Source organism: Toxoplasma gondii, chromosome XII (assembly GCF_000006565.2).
Source record: "Toxoplasma gondii ME49 chromosome XII, whole genome shotgun sequence".
NCBI lineage: Eukaryota > Apicomplexa > Conoidasida > Eucoccidiorida > Sarcocystidae > Toxoplasma > Toxoplasma gondii.
Genome location: NC_031480.1, coordinates 2,136,727 through 2,156,523, shown reverse-complemented (window position 1 = coordinate 2,156,523; position 19,797 = coordinate 2,136,727). Strand labels below are relative to the sequence as shown.

Sequence of the window (19,797 nt, the reverse complement as noted above, 5' to 3'; positions counted from 1 at the left end):
GTTCGCTACGCTTTTCTCCTACTTCTCTCAGGGATCGCCAGTGTTTCGACGCTTCCTCCCTGTGCTTTCTTCCATCATGCCGTATCTCTTGATGCTTCCTGTCTCCAAAAACTCCCGATTTCGCGCTCTCCTTTTCCGGCTCTGTCTCCTCTATATCCCTCTGTCTCCTTTCCCCCTCCCGCTCCCTTACGTTTGTCTCCTTCCCTACTACTACATCTCGATCTCCCCCGGCTCTCTCTGTCTCCGTTTTGCCTGCCTCTAAATGCGACGCAAGCACTTTGGTAGTCGGGAGAAAGTCCGTTTCTGCTAACTGGGTCTGTGTCTGCTGTACTGAAGACACTTGCTCGGGACAGAGAGCAACCGTTTTGTGCATGCAATCTAGAAGCGCAAACAACGGCGAACCACGAGAGAGCCTCTGCATGCGCATGTTCGACCCTCGAGCCGCCAAAAGGCCATTTCCTACAGGACTCTGGGTCTCTTCATGTCTTCTGGATTGGTAAAAGCGCGCGGTCAGCGACGCAGTCAGAGACAGCACCTGCCGGAGGGACGCTTTTGTCTCGAAGAGCAATTTTGTGTCTGGATGTCGTTTACATGAATTTAGAAAAATGCTTGTCAGGTTCCGTGTGTCTCTTGACCAGGGGAAAAAGAACGCCTTTCTCAAAAGCAAAAGACACGCAAAGTGTACAGCAGTGGGGCGGTCTCTCTGGGTCGGCCTCACTTTCGTCTCCCCCTTTGGATTTCTGCTCTCCTAATTAGAAACAGCGGGCCATGAACCATTCTTCGCAGTCTTCTCGCTGCTTCGGATAGCCACCGATTGAGAGACAGGCGCACTGAGGACGGGTGTCGACCGCATGCAAACAGCAGCAGTCAAGACACCGGAAACCTCCCAGGCGCACGACCCTCGCCTAACGTTTTCCAGAATGGCGATCGGTTCCCGAACCGCGTCGAGACCACCGAGTTCGCCCCCTCGCCGTCGAGAGGCCTCCGCCTTGTTCTCCCCTGAACGCTTCCTCCCCGTCGTTTTGTCTCCCGCAGGCGTCGACCGCAGACGAACGCATCCGTTGCCTCTCTCCTCCACATCTGGTTTAACTCTGTACACGAAGCCGACCGGGCTGTAGTCCTCCACTCTGCTCGGACTCTTCTTCTGTTCACTTCTGCAGACCGCCAGTCGTCGCCGTTCCGGCAGCTCGTCTCGTCCGCTCTCTCCCCCGACTACTGCTGAGGCGTCGCGATGCCACCGGAGGCCAGAGAGGCGCCTGGAGAAGCCAGACCGCCTGGAGAGGACCCTGCGGCAGACGCAGCGGCAGACGCGACTTGATTCTTCACACTCTGCATGCAGCCCATGAGAGCACGAACGCCTTCGCTCCAGTGGTCAATGCGTTCCAGCAGCTCCTCCCACTGCTGGCGGCCGAACTCGCGCTGCATGGTGGATCTGCAGAAAAACGCGCATGCTCGCAAAGCAATCTCTTGTCAGCAGCACAGCCTCACCTTCTTTCGAACGTGGACCTCTTTCTCTGTCTCCTCTGTCTCCCTAAGCGCAAAGCGTTCACCGCAGGACGCCGTGTGAAACGAATCTCTCGCGTCTAAAGAGGGAACTTCAAGCGATTCTCTGCTTGAGCCTAAGACAACTGCACCGCGTTTGCTCGACATGTTCTCTGGAGCTCCACCACGAGTTCCCTTCTCACCGGACGTGGAGCACACGAGCCAGTTGGTCGATCTTCGCGTCCACGATGCCCTGCCCGATCGCCTGGACGGCGACCTCCTCGGCGCCGGCTTCGCTGAGCTGCAGTGCGTCGCCAATTGCGCGAATGGAAACTTCCTTCTTCCGTCCGTGAACCAGAGATGCGACCGCGAGCAGGCGGATCTTCCCCAGGCACTGCTCGTAGTTCAGTCCTGAGAAACGCACAAAAGCGCGAAGAACGAAAACGCTCGACATCCGGAGACCTCCACTGTCGCATGAAAAACCGAGAAAGCCGAAATCACGAGGCCTGAGAGAAGAAAGGCAAAAAAACCAACTGCGTTCAGGCAAAAGGCTGTTGTGTTCCAAAGAAGATAAAAATTAACTTTTGACGGGCAGCTCTAAAGATAATCGACCAAATATTTTATATATATATATATATATATATATGTATTGGCTTCTGGACAAGAGCTCATAAAGACCCATGTACCGAGGAAGTTAATAGACCGACGGATCCTCCTGATACTCAGAACAGCAAGGACGCGAGCTGCGACGCTTAGCTGACGCCCCAGGAACGGGTGATGTCCATTTCTCTGGACGGAGTAGCAAAACGACACACGACCTACAGCGACGCTTGCTTAAGCCTACCAACAGGCATCAAAAAAATTATCCCTAAAAGCTGATCATGTGAAAAAAGGGCGTTTGCTCCTCACTTCGTAAGAACCAAACGACGCAGGCACACGACGATCGAGTCCAGCTGTTCCTGGAAAAACGCGGAAACGCACTTACCGTGCTCCTCGAAGACTTGCGGGTGCTTGTTCTTGAACGCTTCGAGTTCCTTAGGGCCTTGATTGACGAAGATTTGCAGCAGCTCAATGAGGGGAGCATGCGCAGTCTTGCGCAGGTGCACAACTGCATGCAAGTCCATCAAGCCGTCGAAGACAATCACATCCGGTAGGCGAATGCTGTCCTCTACCAGCTCAACTGCCGCGGAGATGGTTGCGCTGCAAAAACGAAAAACGGCACCACTCTTCGTTCTGAAAACGTCTACCAGAATCCTGCGGAACGCATCCACGAAACAGAGATCAAAAAGAAGTGCAGAAGACGGAAACGGTGAAGGAAAAGAGAGACGAAGGAGAACGAGAAAAAACAGAGAAACACCCACATCAGCGAGAAAAACGAAGAGGCGCTCTCCTCTGGAAGAACGAATGGAAATCGCACCACAGACGCGGCAACCCCAATAAACGCCGAAACCTCCAGATGTGCATACCCCTCCCTACCAGTAAATAAACATCACAATATATATATATATATATACATATACATATATATATATATATATACATATACATATATATGTGTATATATATATACATATATGTGTAAATATTTTGTATAAGGGAAGAAGGGCAGATAACGTAGACACATACAGCTGACTGATCGTACCCATTAGAAAGGATCTCTTCTTTCTCGTTCTGGAAGAACTGGACGTGCCGTTTGAGGAAGGGATAGGCCTCATCTCTGAAGGTAAAATGCATGCAGCACAGAGCGAAAAAGAAACGTAAAACTGACCCGCGAACGAAAAAGCCATGCAAGAGCCTCTGAATGTGCTCGCCTACACACAACGAACGCATTCACATGTACAGCAGAAAACCTGAGTCACGTGAGCGCATGCAACACACAGGATTATATATATATATATATATATATATGCATGCATATGCGTGTATATACCGAGATGGGACAGCGGCGTACACACTCGGGGAAACTCTGTGGAGTCAAAAAATATGAAAGTCTCGAACCCCATCCACTTACGCCTTCTTCAGCTTCTTCAGCTCGTTAGCGAGAATGAGGAAGACCTGGCGTTTGGAGGAAGGCGGCAGATTCCAGTCGCGCATCCACTCATTGATCTGAGAAAAAAACGAAAATGAATTGACAGACGGTGAAAAAAAATACAGCCACTCCCTCTTCTCTCCACTGGACAACCACCTCTATTTGCGTATATAAATATATATATATATATATATATGTATAACTATTTATATAGGAATACATTTGTAAGTACTTGTGTATCTAGTCCACGTCTTAGGACGCATGCAGGCATAATTGCGTGTGCAAATAGCCATCTTGACGAGGGACCCAAGCGCTTCAGATATGCAAATCGAGTACCCAGCATATATATATATATATATGTAAACGTCGTATATGGAAAACGGTTCAACTGTACCTGGGGCATAAATATGAATTGTCTGCTGCCCTGTGTTTCGTTCTGCACGATTCTGCGTCTTCGACTTTGCTTCGGACTTACATAGCGAATGTAGGGGAGCATGACACTGAAGAGGTTCGTTTCTGCCGCGTACTCGAGCGTCGCCACGAAGATCGGGAAGCGGTACGGAAAGCTGGGGGGGAAGGCATTGTACAGCGACTGCAGCCTGCAACGCGAAAGGCGAATATATGGGGCATAAGACTGGCTATAAAGAGCTTGTGGTCACCTGGAAGATACTGGGGCCATCTCTCCGACTCTGCCTTGAAACAGGAAAGCTAGACTCTCGAGGAACACCAGGGACGGACGCTTCGCTGCCGCGCCGTGCTCGCCCAACGACGCGGGCAATGCGGAGAGCGACAAAAACAGACAAAAAAAACATGCGCCGAAAGATTATTTTCGATCAAAGAGTCACACCGCGCGAACGAAACGCGTCCATGCGTGGACATCCGCGTGGACATCGCCGCACTGCAAATGTACACTTTCCCTATTTACACAGTTCCGAACGCATGCGTCACCAGACAGATGTGCATTTATCTGAGCAAATGCATACTTGTGTGTAGACCTGTCTTCACACATGCATAGACATGTGCATCGGACAGCATCCACGGATCCCTGTCTACGGCGTCTGCCTAGTTTTTTTGACCTGCATGCAGTTCCACTGGGATGTTTTCAGATCTGCAGTGGCTCGCAGGCGAACGGAGACGGTCCCCTCGACGTCGGAAACGAGAAGGCCGCAGCGCGAGTGAACTACGCGAGAGTGAGACGTCAAGCCGCCTGGCTCTCTCCGCGCCAGGCGAGAGAGGCCTTGAGAAAACGCAAAAGACGTACAGGCGCAGACGGAACTCCGCCATGTCTGTAGAGGCGCGGAAGACAGAGCAGAGTGTGCCGGCAGCTTGGCCCGCCTGCTCTACGTTTTCGATGCGGAGAACCACCATGGCGATCAGCACAGTGAAGAACTCCTCGACTTCGTGGACCGCCTCCAGAAAGGTCTTCCGGTTCTGCTGAAGAAACCATGTCCACAGACGCCACGAGCTCTCGTCCGCATGCAACGAAAGACGCACACTCGCGTTGCCGCAAACCCCACAAAAGGTATGCCACCGTCCCCTCCTTCAACACTCGGTGGCGAATGCCTAGACTTTTTATGCTTGTGTCCACGGATCCACTACAGATTAACAGGCGCGTGAGGAGACCGAAAACGCGTTCGAGACGGCGTCCTACGCGCATACACATTCGTTCTTGTAAAGACAAATACGCTACAAGTCTACATATATATATATATATATGTGTATATGTATATACATATATATGTGTGTGTATGGATGTATATATGTATGTATGCGTATACGTATACCTAAGGCAGTCCGAAACGAAGCTCTCTGTATACATGTATGTAAGGACGTTTTTGTTTCTGTTTTCATCATTACGCCGCTCTGGCGAGAAAGGGAAAATGGCCAGCGGAGCAGAGACTGTGTGTTTTACGGAGTTCTCCCTCATTCGGACTCACCGGCTTCTCGCCTTTTTCTGCGGCAGCCGGCTGTCTGGCCTGCGTGGCGTAGTTGAACACAAGCTGGTGCTGGGAGAGAAGCAGCTCGAAAAGTTGAAAGTGATCGCGAATCTTCTGTTCACCTGTCTCCTCATCTTTGTCGAACTGCTCCAAGAACTGTGTGTAGTAGCTCTGCGTCTGCGACGGATTCTTCAGGTTGATGACTGAGAGGCAGACGCAGAGAGCACACAAGTGAACTTAAAAAGAGAGGCACTGGGGAATAAAGCAGGGACAGCCAAGAGACGGAAGAAACGCAGTGGAGAGACAAAAAAAACACAGAGAGGAGAAAGAGAACGCCTACGAGAGGAAGGAAACAGAGAAACAGAGAGAAAACAACGGGGGACGCCCGGACAAGAAGACGACAGAGGAGCCGCTTTTCAGAACAGCAGGGACGAAAACGAGGAGATCAAACGGAGAAGAGAGGAGCCAGAGGAGACACGATAGCGGCGAAGGGACTGGGGCAAGCAGTGCGAGGAAGAAGATCTGAGATCCAGAGAGAACGGCGAGAGCTGGGGATGCAGATTTCACGACGATGTCCCAGCGAAAAGAAGCAAAAGAAAGAAACGAGGACGGTCTGTGTTTTGTAGAGTGGCGGTAGGTTCACAGAAGGGAACGGAACCGAGGACCGACGCAACGAAAAAAAAACTGGCACAGTTCGCGTTTTTATCCATCCAGTAGGCCATCATCGCGAAGTGTATACTCTCCCAAGACACGGAGTGGAGCTCCATCTGGCGGGAAAAAGGAATTAAGAAACAAAAAAGATGCAAGCGTAGCGTTCAGACACACTATGAGTTCTTTGAGAGGAGACATGTTGCAACTGAAGGAGAGGCCGCGCGCTCGAATCGAAAGGCGGCGCTGCGAGTTTAAGAAAATGGAGGTAGCAGCGCGCATCGCAGTTGTGCCCGAGGAAACTGGGGGCAAAGAAGAAGACGCCAGTGTGGAGTCGGTGAGAAAGCTGACGCAGAAAACAGGGACAGAGGGAGGAACAGAAAAAAGAAAGAATCGAGGAACCTACTTTGGAGAAGCCAGTCGCCGACAGCGACGGCTGAGGCGGTTCCGTCACCGTCGGTTGCGAGGGGGACGAAGGTCGTCATTTTTTCAGAATTTGCACGGCAGAGAGGTTTTCGGGGAAAGGGTGAGGAGAGAACGGAATAGGTGAAAGGCAGACAGGAGGGAGAGCGGCGAAGAGGCAAAGGAGGAAATCGCCGCGGGTGCTCGAAGTATCTTTCAAGGAACGGGGAGTATGGATCCCCAGAATCAAACGGGAGGGCAGTGCCGGGCAGGAAAAGACAGAAAAGGAAAGCATGCGACGAAGAGAGGCAGCGTTGCAAACGAGCAGGCGGAGAACCGACCTGAAGCTTGGATGTCGCAGAAAGCAGGCCTGGAAGAGAGCTCAGAAAGTGGGGAAACAGGAGGCGAGGAGCGAAACAAAGGAAAGGAGGAACTGAGACAAGAGAAACTGCGAACTCGAGAGGACCAAGAACCGGAGAAAAGAGGCAAGGAGACAGACTGGCGCGCGGCACGAGAGCGAGAGAAGCGGCTGCGAACGGCGTCGCCCTGTCACTCTGCAAAGACACAGGAACACGAGAATAAAAGTCAATGTTTCAACGCACATGCTCCACAGAAAGTTCTCGTCGGAACAGTGTGCAAAAGCAGCGCCTTGCCGTCTGTTTTTCGAGAGCCGTCCTTTCCTTCTTCCCCCACATTTTCCGCGACTGCATGCAGGCAACAGCGCGCCGACAGAGGGTGTGAGGGACGTCACCGAAGAGACAGCGACTTCGTGAAACTTCGTGATGGAGCCATCGCTCTCCCATCTCCGACACAAAAGAGGTGACACCACCTACGCGTTTTCTGGGGAAAGGGGGGACTCAGAGATTCGTCATTCGCACTACAGTTCGGGATGACGCTGAAAAGGAAGATCTCTGCTTACGGTACTACTCCCGTGTCTCAGTCGAGGCGGCTCAGTTGGGGGTGGCGCAGGGGCGTTTACAAACGACAAACGGGCACAAAGAGGCACGCCATCTAACTGTGCATCTGACTCTCTGAACAAGGAATCATTAGTGAAGCATTTTCGCCGAAACGAAAGTTGAATCTGTTCCTATATCCTCTCTGTAGACGGGAGTGATGCTGCCTTTTACGATCAGAGCTCAGGGACAGTTTACCGCTGTTTGAGGCGACAGCACCGGAGCTAGACACACGAGTAGACTCTTTGGATATCGAAGAACAGTTCCACTGTTTTTCACCCTTCTAGGAGGAAGGCTGTGCACCCATTTGGTTGCATAAGGCTTCCTCTGCATGCTCTTTACGGTGTGCAGAAATGAAGATCGTTCCACCTGTACATCGGTGACAGGCACTGCACTGAGGAGGTTCCTCACACGAGAACTGTTTCTACCTTTCAGAAAAGTGTAGCCATAAAGGTTTGCTTCCCTTATACATGTGCGAATGTTCGCAGTCGTTCCTTTTGTTGGACAGTCGAGGAAGAGACGCAGCCAAGGTGAATTCGTACAGAAACGTTTGATACTGCCCTCGTCTGTCGCTTTGTCCAAAGGGTAGAGCTCAGCACAGTTACGCGACGTGCACCAAGGCGGTTGCTGTGAAGGTTGCTTCTCCCTCTCTCAACATCGGAGCTGCACACGGAATGGAGCAGGACGGCAGTCACACACTAGCGGAAGACAGAGGAAAGAGTGAAGAGCAGCTACCGAGGAAAACCTCTTTCGGCCAAGTAGACGATTAGACAATCTGGTCAATTCATGCACTGCCAGTGCGCGTAACGTTTTCTATCGTTCCAGTGTAGTGGTCATATTTACTCGACCTGCTTGAAAAACTCTCTGAGGTTGCACATTTAGGTGTAGGTTTCACTTGTGAAACATTTGCTTGCACGAACGCACTGTATGCGAAACATACACAGACCGTCTGAAACATTATGTCTTGTATATGTGGATCCTATCTATACAAACATTGCTCCACGAGATGAGGGAAAGCCGGCCGACTGTAATGATTCGCCAGGTCTGTGAGTGATGCTTTCGCACTGTAAGTCCGGTCAACGAACTTGTGGAAAGAATGGAAGGGAAAAGCATATAAAATCATTTGACAAGAATAGAAATGCTACGCGCACGATTCTTTACCCTACAAATGGTGAGACATGCGCTCGCTAATCAGCGTCCAGCGAAGTCAAGGCTGGAGACACTGGGAAACAGAAGGCATTTCTGTTGATTGGGTAGTCATGGGGAATACACAGAATGTTTGTGCACCGATTCCCGTTTTCGTAGTGGGAACAATTAGGGAGTCTTGGCTCAGAAAACAGAGGGATCGGGGAAGGCGGGCCAACGAGGAACGCTGGCCAAAAACTGAGATTCGGCAGTCAAGCGATTCTTCCATTTACTTGAAAGAGTCCACCGTATGTTTCTCAGTCTCTTATACTGGGCATGGAAACTCGACTTGCGCGTTTACTTCTTGTTCGCTTCCTTTGCTTTGCACCACACTCGTAGCCAGCATGGTTCCGCTTCAGCCTTGCGGTTTTCAAGAGGGATGGCGCGTCAGCAGCCAAATGCAAGAGCGAAGCTTCTCTTTCTGCATGCAAAGGGCAAGGAACGGATGCATTGTAAATCCAGCGGCATTAGCAACTCTTGGCAAGCGATACGGCGGAAGAGAAACGTAACAAATCGTTTTTCTACAGGTCGCTCTCACAGCGCCCGCAATGCCACGGAGGCACAAGTACGGATAGGCGTTTTGAGGTTTCTCACACAACGCTACGACATTTCGGCAGCGTGTGTCCGCCGTGAATTTGTCCACGCGTTGAGAGCACACGCGATTGACACAGCCTTGATCTTGTGTCCACAACTCTCTGCTCTTCTGAAGGAGAGACGGATGTCTGACATTACCCCGTGTTCGAATCGGTACAGCCGCGAGGTATCGTCCATTTCGCCGTCGCCATTCAACTACTGTACACGGGTCGTTCTGCTGTTTTTCTCGTCGTTTCTGGGTCTCAACTTGACCTGCTTCGTTCACGCGAACCACCCCAGCAACATCGACAAAACCCCTGCGTTTCTGTCTATCGTTACCGCTAACTTCCTCCTCTTTCTGGCCTCACAGTGTGGCTTACACACACCACCAGAAGCGCTGCTCCTACTACTCTTCAGAGCTCAGGACAGGAGTCCTCTTGAATCGCGTGTCTCATCAAATTTCGAGAAACTCCTAGTGGTTGTACCTGCCAAGGATAAGCATTTGCTTCCGAAGGGCATTTCGCGAGTACGGCAAGCACCCTCCTGGCTTGGACCATCTGCGATCGTCAAGCGCTGGGTCTCGTGTAACGAGGCAACACGCTTGCTTCCTTGTTTGCTTTCGAGCCGAAAAAGTATATCACAGTCGGTAGTAGTCTTGGCAAAAGGTGCACGCTGGAAGAGAAGTGGTCAGAAAGCCGTACACGAAGGCGGGTCCCTTGCAGTTCTGCACGACGGAACGAGACCGACCGATGGGCTGGGGGCGACATCCGCCTTCACCCAAAGGAATCTTGTTTTGCAAACAAAATCGAATCGAGTTTTTCTTCCGCCATCTCTAGGGCTAAGCATTGCTTATTTCCCATCTAGCTCTTCCCATGTTTTCCGTTCCTTCCCTCCACGCGTTTCCACTGTAAATTCGACCGCAGGCGTTTTCTTAACTTGTGGCTCTCCCTTCCGTGCCGAAAGACGTAGACGGCAAAGGAAACACTTTCCGCTTGTTCGGCACTTGAGGTTTCCCGGAGGGTCTCTTCAGGTTTTTCTCCTCGCCTGCGTGTACTTCGTCGGATGTGCTGCTGGCTTGTTTTCTTTGAAGCCGACGCACTTCCCTTTGCCAATGATGACCGCCGCCACGTCTTTCCCTACTTTGTCAGATCTTGAAGACGCAGACGGGCACACCAAAAGAACTATGCTTCCGTTGCCCGATGAGAATGAAAGAAAACTTCACTCATCCTTCGTTGCCTTACCGGTTGTCGAGGCTTCGTCTTCTCGAGAGGTGGCACCAGACAGTTTAAGAAAGGAAAAGGGGGAGGACAGCTTGGAAGACACAGGCGGCCGAAACAGTGAAGTGAATAAAAGTCGCTGTCGAAGCAGAGAAGACGGCTGCGACAGGAAAGATGAAATAGAGATCTCGCCTCAGCGCGGACAGAGCCGAAATCGAGACAAACCATGCGGCAAAAAAGAAGAAAGCGGGACAAACAGAGTCCACCATGGGGGGAAGGAAAAACAGGAGAGAATTATAGCTGCCGTAGAAAGGGAAAAAGAGGAAGATGCTAGTAGTAACGCCCGGAACCATTCGTCGACTACTACACACTTTTTAGAGCTTCTGGTCCCTACAGAGAAACGTGATCCCGCGACACACTCACGAACAATGCCAAGTATCCATCCCCGTCAGAAAGCCGAGAAACACAGTATGGACAACACGACGTCGTTTGGCGGCGAATATGAAAGTTTCCGACCTTCCTTGCCTCCTTCGCCGTCGTCTGTTGAACGATTCCTTGCTTTACGGTCTGACAAGGGAGTCGGGCGAACTGAAGAAAGCGACAAACAGCGTAGCGTTTTGGAGGATTCGTTCGGGGAGCTGTTGGGCTGGAGCAGACAGAGAGCAACGTCGCCGTTGCGCTCACTTTGTATCGAAGAGTCTTTCAGGATCGCTTGGCTATCCGACCTAGATATCGACCCGTACTATGAACCAGGTTACTGGGGCCGAGGCGTGGCAGGCGAGCCTGCTTGCAGGAAGGCGGGAGCCCAACGGACGAAAACGACGGGAATCCCTGGCAACTCGTCAGAAGGTAAAATGAAGTGGGACGAGTGGGAGGGGAGATGGGATTACCGTGAAGAGGGAAAGGACAAAGAGCAAGTGACATTCCAGGACTTGCTTCTCCCGAGAGGAGGCACTGCGCCACCCGCCGACCCGGAGCCGGCGGACGAGAGGCACAAGGCGAGATGGACCCATGCCAACGCAAATGAAGAAGACACAAGTGAACAGAAGTACGGAAAGAGGGGGAGTACCACCAGCCGCAGAAACAGCTCGGTTTGGGGTGACACAGAAGATGATGATATTTGGAAAATGGAAGGACTTGAGTTCCCCTTCGGCCGGAAGGGCTGTAGCGCGCCACTCCTGCTTTTGGAGACTGCTTTGAATCAAATCGAATCCCTGGTCTCTTTGAAAAAGACAGTCCATCACACGATAGAAGCGCATAGTCAAGAACATCAGAAGGACCGACAAGGTGAGGGGAAACACTCTAGTCGAGAACGCGACAAATCGTTGCTGGACGGGTTCGAAGAAGAAACGAAGGAAGCGGGCACCGAGGCTGCCGAAGTTGGCGTACAAGAGAGACATTCACCCCCACCACTGGACAGACAAACGGATAATTCTGCTCAAAATTATACGTTCTGTTCCTTTGGAAGATGTAATGACTTCGGAAGCGAGACGCCAGGCGAGAGGTCTGAGACTGGCGAGCATCTGCCCGTTCCAGAAACAGTTCCAGGTGCCTCGTCTTCATTTTTGTCGCCGCGGTGGTGGGAATTCGCCGGCTCTCCAACGGCTCCCTCAATTGTGGGACCATCCCCCCAGGTGCATGATCGGCAAGGCGCGTATTCGGCATTTGCTGCCACGTACGGCCAGCAGCCGTGGACTAGTTATGGCCAACCACCACAGTGGGGTAGTCAGTTTCAGACTCACGGACAGCCCCCCACAGTCATCAACCCCTACCAGGGATATTGGCACTATGGCCCATCCGAATCAGCAGCGCCTAGTCCCGCTGCTGTATCTAGAGAACCACAGGTTCCTCTGGAACCTAGTCAGTCTTTCATGTATACGCAGCCCGCAGTCCCCAGAAGTATCCAGTTGCAAGTTAGCGGACAGCCTGCGCCCCATGAAGGTGGCCAGGCTGCAAAGTATGAACAGCATACGGAAGGGGATCCACCGCTGTTACAGTCCTATTACGCTGGTCGGGCTGAATGGCCCAGGCACCGACAGACAGCAGCTTTCACACAGCCTGGACCATTCGTGGAACTCTCTGACAACGCGTACGGACAAGTTAGTGGAGCTGTGCCACCGTTTCTTAGTCCAAACGTCGACGGAGGTACTCGAGCAGACGTGGACCCGTTTCACGAGTACGGACAAACTGTGTCTTCAACCAAAGGAGAAATGCCGTTTATGGACGCGTACGCACAGCAAGGAACCCCCGGAGTTCAACCGGAGGTGTACATACAGCCTGTGGCGGGCGTTCCGCAGCTGCCTCACACGTACTTTGGTGCACACATGAATCACGGAGGGTTTTCATCCCTTCCGCATTCGAGACCAAACCCTCTTTGGCTCTCTGGAACTCCTAGCAACCCGCCAGGAGGGCCACAAGGGGGGCAACAAGGCGAAGGGTACTTCCACATGTACCCCGGTTTTCCGTCCCCTGAGGACTCGCCGCTGTCGGCGTCGTCTTTTGGATCGCACAAGGAGGCCTCTTATAGCCAGGTGGAAGACCCGACTGGGCGCTACGGACTTAATGAAAGCTTGCTTGCTGGAGATCCGCAAACTTCACAGAGGGACACGTTTTGGCCCTCTGCTACTCCGGCTGGTGCGTTCCAAGTTCCTCCTAGACAGCCAGCTAGGATGCCGGGGCAGCAGTCACAAATGGACTACTCGACTGGCGGCTACCCTTCGAGTTTTCCTAATCCCCCTGTGAGCAGGTTACCCCATTATGCCTTTTCAAGCGGTGTATCTCCAGAGCGGCAATTTGGGGCATATGCAGCGAGAGATCCAGCAGCTGGCTATTTCGATATTGGCCAGCAGCCAGCCTGGCCGTACCAAGTCCCCAATGCTCCAGAGGCGTATGCCCAGCAATCTCAAGACCCACTGCATAGTTCAGGAGCACAACGCGCTTTTAACAGTTCCTACGGGTCAGGAGATCAAGCTAGGTTCCTCCCCCCAGTTAAAAGCGAACAGCCTCACGGGTCGCCTCATGCAGAGGACGGCAACAAAGCAGGTGCTGAATCTTCTGTGCCCTCATTCTATTCCGATAGCTCTGCATTCGGGGATGAGTATGTTCCACGCTATTACGCCCCGAAAAGTTTCAACACGGCAGATGTTCAAGGGACAAAGCGGACGCAGCCCACAGATCGACCAGCGACCTGGGGGGCTGCTCCTCGGCGCGCGGCACATGCAGGCGCGCGCCGAGAGCTGCGGGAGCCAAGCCGGCAGGAACAAAAAACATATTTCGACCGAGTCACAGAAGAGGACGAAGGCAAAGAGAAGGCTGACGGAAGAGATGATGGAGGAAAAGAAAGGGAAAAGGAAAGAGAGGCGTGGACCGAGGAACAAGATGTCGTTGACAGAAGGCTCTGTCTCGCGCGGACACCCATTGAGGCGATACTCGTCACAGGGGATTTTGCAGGGAAGGCGTGTCTTGAGGACGAGGAGGAACAGTAAGTGAAAAATAACTTCTGGAAAACACAGTGCCGGCGCCGAAAAGCCGAAGACCTAAAAGACCATAGAATGCTGTTCTGGGTCAACAAACTGCTGTGTTCTGAACTGGAGGATGACGCTTGCCGACGCCAGCTACTCGTCTGTTACTCGCCCCTCCGTGATTTCTTTTACTGGAACAAGGTCCCTGTTCTGTGCTGATATCTGCATGTACGTAAACACATCCACGAGCTTCTGCTTAGGCATGTCGGCGTGAAGAGGCACACATGTTTTTTTATACGCACTTATTCTAGCGCGAACCCGATTACCAACGTGCACTTCCCCATCCGTTTCTATGCAGATCTAACAGAAACGTACAGATGACATGTGTTCAGGGCGCTTTCGAGATCTTCGTGATTGTTCTCTCTGCTTTTCTTTCCGGTGTTGCTCAGGTGGGCAGCGTTGCAGAAGGCAACGGAACAATTAGTTCGGCGCTTTTCCCCCTCTCGTTTCTCATATCCTCGGAGGCATTCACCGTTCTTCGTATCTTCCTCTACTTCGCTCTCCCAAGAGAACCACACGGACGAAGAACGTTCCGAGGATGCGGCGAAAATGAGAGAAAATGTCCAATTGATTTTTGTCGCGGGGGACCAGGATATGCCTCTTTCGTCTCGGTCTCGGGCAGCTTCCCAGTGCGTCGTCCGTTCTCAGTTTTTGCGTTTCGTTTGAGTGCCTCACTCAAGAAAGAAATCCATCGACAGAACCCAAGAAATTGGAAAGCCATGTGAACGCGCCTTTGAAAGGACGGGAGTCCGTCCCCCAGTGACCACGTGTGCCGTCCTTGCCTTCTACGTCCTTGTCGTATTCGGATCAGTTTGTTCCTCCCTTACGAGTCGCCTGGGGACTTTCTCTTCCTTTTGTTGTCGCACTTGTCTGTCAGAAAATGGAGAAAGAGGTTGTATGAGCTGTGGCAAGGCGTGCTCCCTCTAGACAAACGAAATAGAGAGGTGAGCTAACAGGTGAAAGGAGCTAGCTGTTAGGCTTCAAGAAACGGTTCCGTGTGAATTGAAGGGAAAAATCTAGGAAGAACAATGTGGTACACAAAACTGTACACAAATACGCACTACAACCGCAGTTTCGCAACGCGCATGCATTCTACGAGCCCGAAGAGTACTGCAGTACTGCTCTCGTACATCGAGGAAGGTCGAGTAGGTTGGCTACATGTTGGCCGAATAGGCGAAGTGTACGCGTTCCGAAAGGGGAGTGGCTAAGAGCCAGTGGGAAACGGAAATACTGAATGGAGGAAGAGACAGCGTGTTCACTTCTCCCTAGTGTTCTTTGCATGTTTAGTTAAAAACTCGACAGACCTACCTCCGCCCTTGCGTGTGTGGTTGGTATGTTTCATCCCAACAAATGCCAGTGTTCTGGGACAAGGGGAAACGAAGCAGAGCAGCTTTTCAGACAAAATCGGAAAGCGAGTGCCTCTCCAGGCGAGTGTTTTGTGGCCTCATACACGTTTCTGATCTCTGTCCGTGGGTGTTTCGTCCTCTTGTTTGATTGCCGGTTTGACTTCTTGTTCTTTCCATTTTCTGTGGCGGTGGATTTCAGACTTTTCTTCGAGGTCTCTACTATGAAACGCGTTTGAGATCGAGAGCGAACATTCGAGTTCTGGTGCTCAATTCTTTTCTCTACTCTGTGCCTGCTAATGACGACCCGAGAGGCTCCCCTGTCTCTTCCTCCTCGACTCCTGAAACGACAGAGGGCGCCAGAGAAAGTGACGAAGAACAAGATGATCCTCGTAGGTTTCTTGCCACTCCGCTTCCACCGACCCTGTTGTTTTAAATAGACTTCACGGAAACCTGAACTTCGCGTGCTTTGCGGGCGTTTAGAAGCTGTGTTTTATGCTGACCGTATCCGGTGCAGGATTGCTTCTAAGCGTTTTCCTTGGAGAACAAAGGCTGAAGCTGTTGTCTCTAATGCCGTCCTAGGACCCACTGAGAGCCGCGGCGCTTCTGGGTCTGCTCTCAAATCTGCTACCGATGAAAATGTTTCCACTGGTGCTCTCGAAAAGTATCGTGTTCTGTTCTCGATTCACTTCTCGCGAAACTGATAGAAACTTGAACGTTTCGGTTTTCCGACCTTTTCCTGTAGACGGTCAGCTCGCCTGGCTGGAGGCACGGCTTCGCTCCGCTCGCGCTCGACGCCATCAGGTGGAGCTTTGTTTTTCCTCCGTCTCAATCCTTTCTTTTCCTTCACGAGTTATGAAACTCGAAGCAATTCCAGAGCACATTTTCCTCTCTCTCTAGCATACTTCTCCTTCATGTGCAGTCGATATCTCTGAATAGCGTATAAATGTACACACACCTCTCCAAGTTTGAATACGTGTATTTGTACAGCATAGCATATATGTATATATATATATATATTTCTACGTGTATTTCATATAGTCATGTATATATTCATGTATCTCTCAATATGTTCACATAGATCTATAGATGTATCTCGTGCGTTTCTCTGTTCATCGATATTTTTAAATATATATGTAAAGTCGTTTCTGTTTCTGCCTTTTTCCTCTGAGTCAATCTGGCCTCACTGGGTTACCTGAGCACGTTTCTCCCGACTCCTGGAGACGCCCCGAGTGCCTCCGGAAAGGAGTCTCTGTCTGCACATAAATATGCGTATGCATTCACATGCATCCACGTATATACATACATACATATATATATATATATATGTATATTTGTATTTGTCGAGTGTGCATGTGAGCGGGTAGGTCTTTTCATGGCTCGGATTTCCTGTTCCTTGCTGCAGGTGATTTTGGCCGGACACATCCCTCCCGGGGTGGCTGAGGATGCCGAAGACTGGTTCGAGGGGAGAAGCAAGCCGCTGTGGAAGGCGAAATTCACACGACGGTGAGGCAGTGAAACGTGCATGCACTCAAATGTATATATATATATATATATATATATATTTGTTTATTTTTTTTTCATGATTATTTATAGAAGGGGGCGCTGAAAGGAGAAATGCAGTTTTGCTTTCTGAGGCGGTTCAATACTCTCTTCGAGTCTATGAAATCGGCTCCAGCAGCAGACGAAACCGGTGCAAAGATGATTCGTTCTGGAGACCGAGTGACTTCCGACATTCATCTGTTCTGTTGCTCCCGAGACAAGTCTGAGATGTCCGCTTTGGAGTTCATTGCTCCTCTTCCCTGCACCGCGTCGGGGAGCTTTGGTGGATACGCACAGCCTTTTGAAGCGAGACGTTGAACAGACTCAACGTGACGCAGTGGTCACCACAGCATCGTGTAGCGCGCCAGTCCTTCAAATTCAGCTTTAGAGCAGCAAAGTAACCGAGTCCTCCTGCGTCGAGGCGGCTGAGTCGCCTTGCCCGTCCGTCTAGACACCGAGGCGTCGGCGCTGGGTCTCCGCCTCGCCGTCGGAGGCGGAGACTCCTCCAAGGTCACTTCATCGATCGCAGGCTGTGTCTCAGGGTGCTTCATGCCGTAGATGTCTCCTGGCGTCTGTTCCTTCGAGGTCGCTTTCTGAAGGCGACGAGGGCAGTGTGTACCAGTGACCAGCTGAGTTCGGAAACCCTGTTTTGTTCAGCTACCTGGAGATAACACGGCAGTTCTCAGATGTGATTCTCGCCCATTTGTTCGGTCACCTTCACCGAGACGCATTTCGAGTTCTCTCTCCTTCTTCTCCGCCGCCTTCTCCCTCTTCGTTCTCTCCTTTTCTCCCTTCAGCTTGTCTCCCTCCTGAGACGCCTGTTCCTCGACCTCCTTCGCATCTCTCTCCCTCTCCTTCTTCCCCTCCCTTTTCGTCTCCTCCTTCTTCTGCGTCTTCCTTCGGTGCCTTTGGAGAGGCGCGTGAAGAAGCGTCGACCAAGAGAAGCGAGGAAACTGGCTGGCAGCCGCCGCTGTTGATTTCTTCTTCTCTCTCACCTCGCAGGGGTCGAGACCCCACCTGGAGTCTGCTGCTCTTCTCGCCGTACACATACACGCAGCGCCTGCCCGAGAGCAGAAGTCCAGTTTTCTCCAGAGAAGACTGGCCAGTCAAGGAGCTGCTGCTACCACGGCCGCGCTATGTTCTCCAAGATCTTTTCAGCTACTCGCTGTCGCTCCACTTCGCCGCGGAGAGTCCGCTCGAGTCTCTCGAGACCGACGTGGAGACTGCACTCGGCTTCCGCGAAGCCGGACGCAAGCTGCAGGCAGACAGTTTGTCCAGTAAAGCAGCGCGCGCGAGCGAGAGAAACCAGTGCGGCAGGCAAGCAGCGGCGGCCGACGCGGCGAAGACGACAGAGCGAGAACGCGAGGGACAGGAGAGAGAGAGAAGGAGAAAAGAGAGAAAGGACGACAACCCAAACGAGGCCGTGAACCCCCTTGAAAAAAGCGCTTCCCCGTCTCCCTCCGCAGCGGCAGGCAAAACCGAGGCGCCGGTTGCTGGCGGAGCTTCAGAAGACAGGAGGCGTCTCTCGTCCCCATGCCCACCAACAGACACAAAGAGTGGAACAACAGAGGGTGAGGGAACAGAAGAAGACGGAGGAGAGGGAGACGAAGCAGCAGTGAAAGGAGGAGAAAACCACGAATGTGCGAGGGAAGATACTGTGGACAATGAAAGAGCAAGAGAAGCAGCACAGGGAGAAACAGCAGAGAGAGAAGCAGCAGAAACGAACGAAGCAGAAGTGAAAGAAGCAAGAAAGAATAGATCTGAGAGGAAAGCAACTGCGGAGCAAGAAGGAGTAAGAGAAGCGGCGGAAGTTGACGGGATAGCATGGAGCGCGTCGGAGAGAGGCGAACGCGAAAATGACACGATAGAGGAAGAAGAGCTTACTAGACATGAGACACCCATTCACGATTGGTTGGCGACGGCGCGGAAGGAAAAAGGACCCCAGACCGAGGAACAGAAGGACTCAGAGCCTTCCCTGCGGATCGCCGTAGAGCCTGCGTTTTCGCCATTTGTGCAGGAAGAATCTCGGCAGTCGGTAACGACAGACGTCGCGCCTGTTTCGGACCCATCGCTGCCTTCACTAGACCGAACCACCGTGGAAGCCGGTGCAGAGAGAAACAGAAACGCAGGCAAAGTCGAATTCGAGCAGGAAGCGCAGAGCAGCCGCCAGACCGCAGTTTGGAAGCGCAGCACCGCGTCGACCAGCCGAGCCCCAGTGGAGATCGCAGAAGCAGCAGGGAGAAAGAAAGAGACACACGACAAAGAACGCAGCGGAGACGCAGGAGCAGAAGGCGAAAGCATCGACCGGCAAATGGCGTTCAACGCACACCACGTCGGCACGCAGGACGCCGGCGTCTGCAAACAGGGAAGAGACACAGACGCCGTTTCTTCTCCCTCCACAGGACGATCGTCAGAGTCTTTCGAGCTCCCGCCTCTGCCGCCCGTCTCGCCTGTCGATGGCACCAGTGTGGGGTGCAGAGATTCGTCGACAGAAAGTCTTGCCGTTGCAAGAGACTCTGCGAGCTCCACGGAACGCGCGGCGAGTCCGAGCGCGAGCGCGAACGAAGAACGGCGACGGCGACGACTGCATGTCGCCCAGCCTGCCTTCACGCTTCACTACGTTTTCACGAGTGTTCACAGAGCGCCTTGTCTCGCCGCGCCGGTTCTCGCGGAACTCGCAGAACGAGGCCGCGACCGACGCCATTTCTTCGCGCTGCAGATGCTCCTGCAGGCGTTCTCACCCCAGGCTCCTCCCGCAAGTGTGTACTGCGAAACGCGCTTCCTGGAGGCGAGTGACTATCTCGCTTGTCTACGAACGCTGACAAAGAACAGGCATCGGGACAAGCGCGAGAGAGCCGGGGAAACCTGAGAGGGTCCACGCCCCAGGAGCGACTGACTGAACTGGCGTCTGTAGAGACTGAGCACTGGCGTTTCGAGATCGCTGCTTTGCGAACAAGGGACGGTC

General features: G+C 52.3%; 3 protein-coding genes across 3 annotated transcripts; 2 read left to right on the top strand and 1 right to left on the bottom strand.

Moving 5' to 3' along the window:
• Window positions 1–576: 576 nt before the first annotated feature.
• TGME49_217820 (PCI domain-containing protein) lies at window positions 577–7,107 on the bottom strand. The gene is made up of 9 exons (XM_002371308.2): window positions 6,503–7,107; window positions 5,449–5,651; window positions 4,773–4,945; window positions 3,987–4,110; window positions 3,494–3,588; window positions 3,125–3,199; window positions 2,468–2,682; window positions 1,686–1,893; window positions 577–1,432 (listed from the first exon to the last, which is right to left on the bottom strand). The coding sequence occupies exons 1-9, from the start codon at window positions 6,579–6,581 to the stop codon at window positions 1,213–1,215; spliced, it is 1,392 nt and encodes a 463-aa protein (XP_002371349.1). The 5' UTR covers window positions 6,582–7,107; the 3' UTR covers window positions 577–1,212.
• On the top strand, window positions 6,597–7,321 carry TGME49_217810 (hypothetical protein; the record flags this gene model as incomplete). The annotated part of the gene is made up of 1 exon (XM_002371307.2): window positions 6,597–7,321. The coding sequence occupies exon 1, from the start codon at window positions 6,731–6,733 to the stop codon at window positions 7,319–7,321; it is 591 nt and encodes a 196-aa protein (XP_002371348.1). The 5' UTR covers window positions 6,597–6,730.
• Window positions 7,322–12,636: 5,315 nt separating this feature from the next.
• Window positions 12,637–19,701, top strand: TGME49_217800 (hypothetical protein; the record flags this gene model as incomplete). Its single annotated transcript, XM_002371306.1, has 5 exons — window positions 12,637–13,907; window positions 14,825–14,891; window positions 15,493–15,682; window positions 16,658–16,796; window positions 17,835–19,701. 5 exons carry the CDS (start codon window positions 12,637–12,639, stop codon window positions 19,699–19,701), a joined length of 3,534 nt encoding a protein of 1,177 aa, XP_002371347.1.
• Between the last annotated feature and the right edge of the window lie 96 nt (window positions 19,702–19,797).

What these genes read in the sequence shown, in the direction of transcription:
- TGME49_217820 (XM_002371308.2), bottom strand. Translation starts at nt 6,581, where the DNA reads ATGACGACCTTCGTCCCCCTCGCAACCGACGGTGACGGAACCGCCTCA. An exon ending in CTGAAGAAGCTGAAGAAGGC is followed by an intron (nt 3,200 to 3,493) that starts GTAAGTGGATGG and finishes TTTTACCTTCAG; the next exon opens with AGATGAGGCCTATCCCTTCC. An exon ending in GCTCGTGTGCTCCACGTCCG is followed by an intron (nt 1,433 to 1,685) that starts GTGAGAAGGGAA and finishes GTTTTTCTGCAG; the next exon opens with ATCCACCATGCAGCGCGAGT.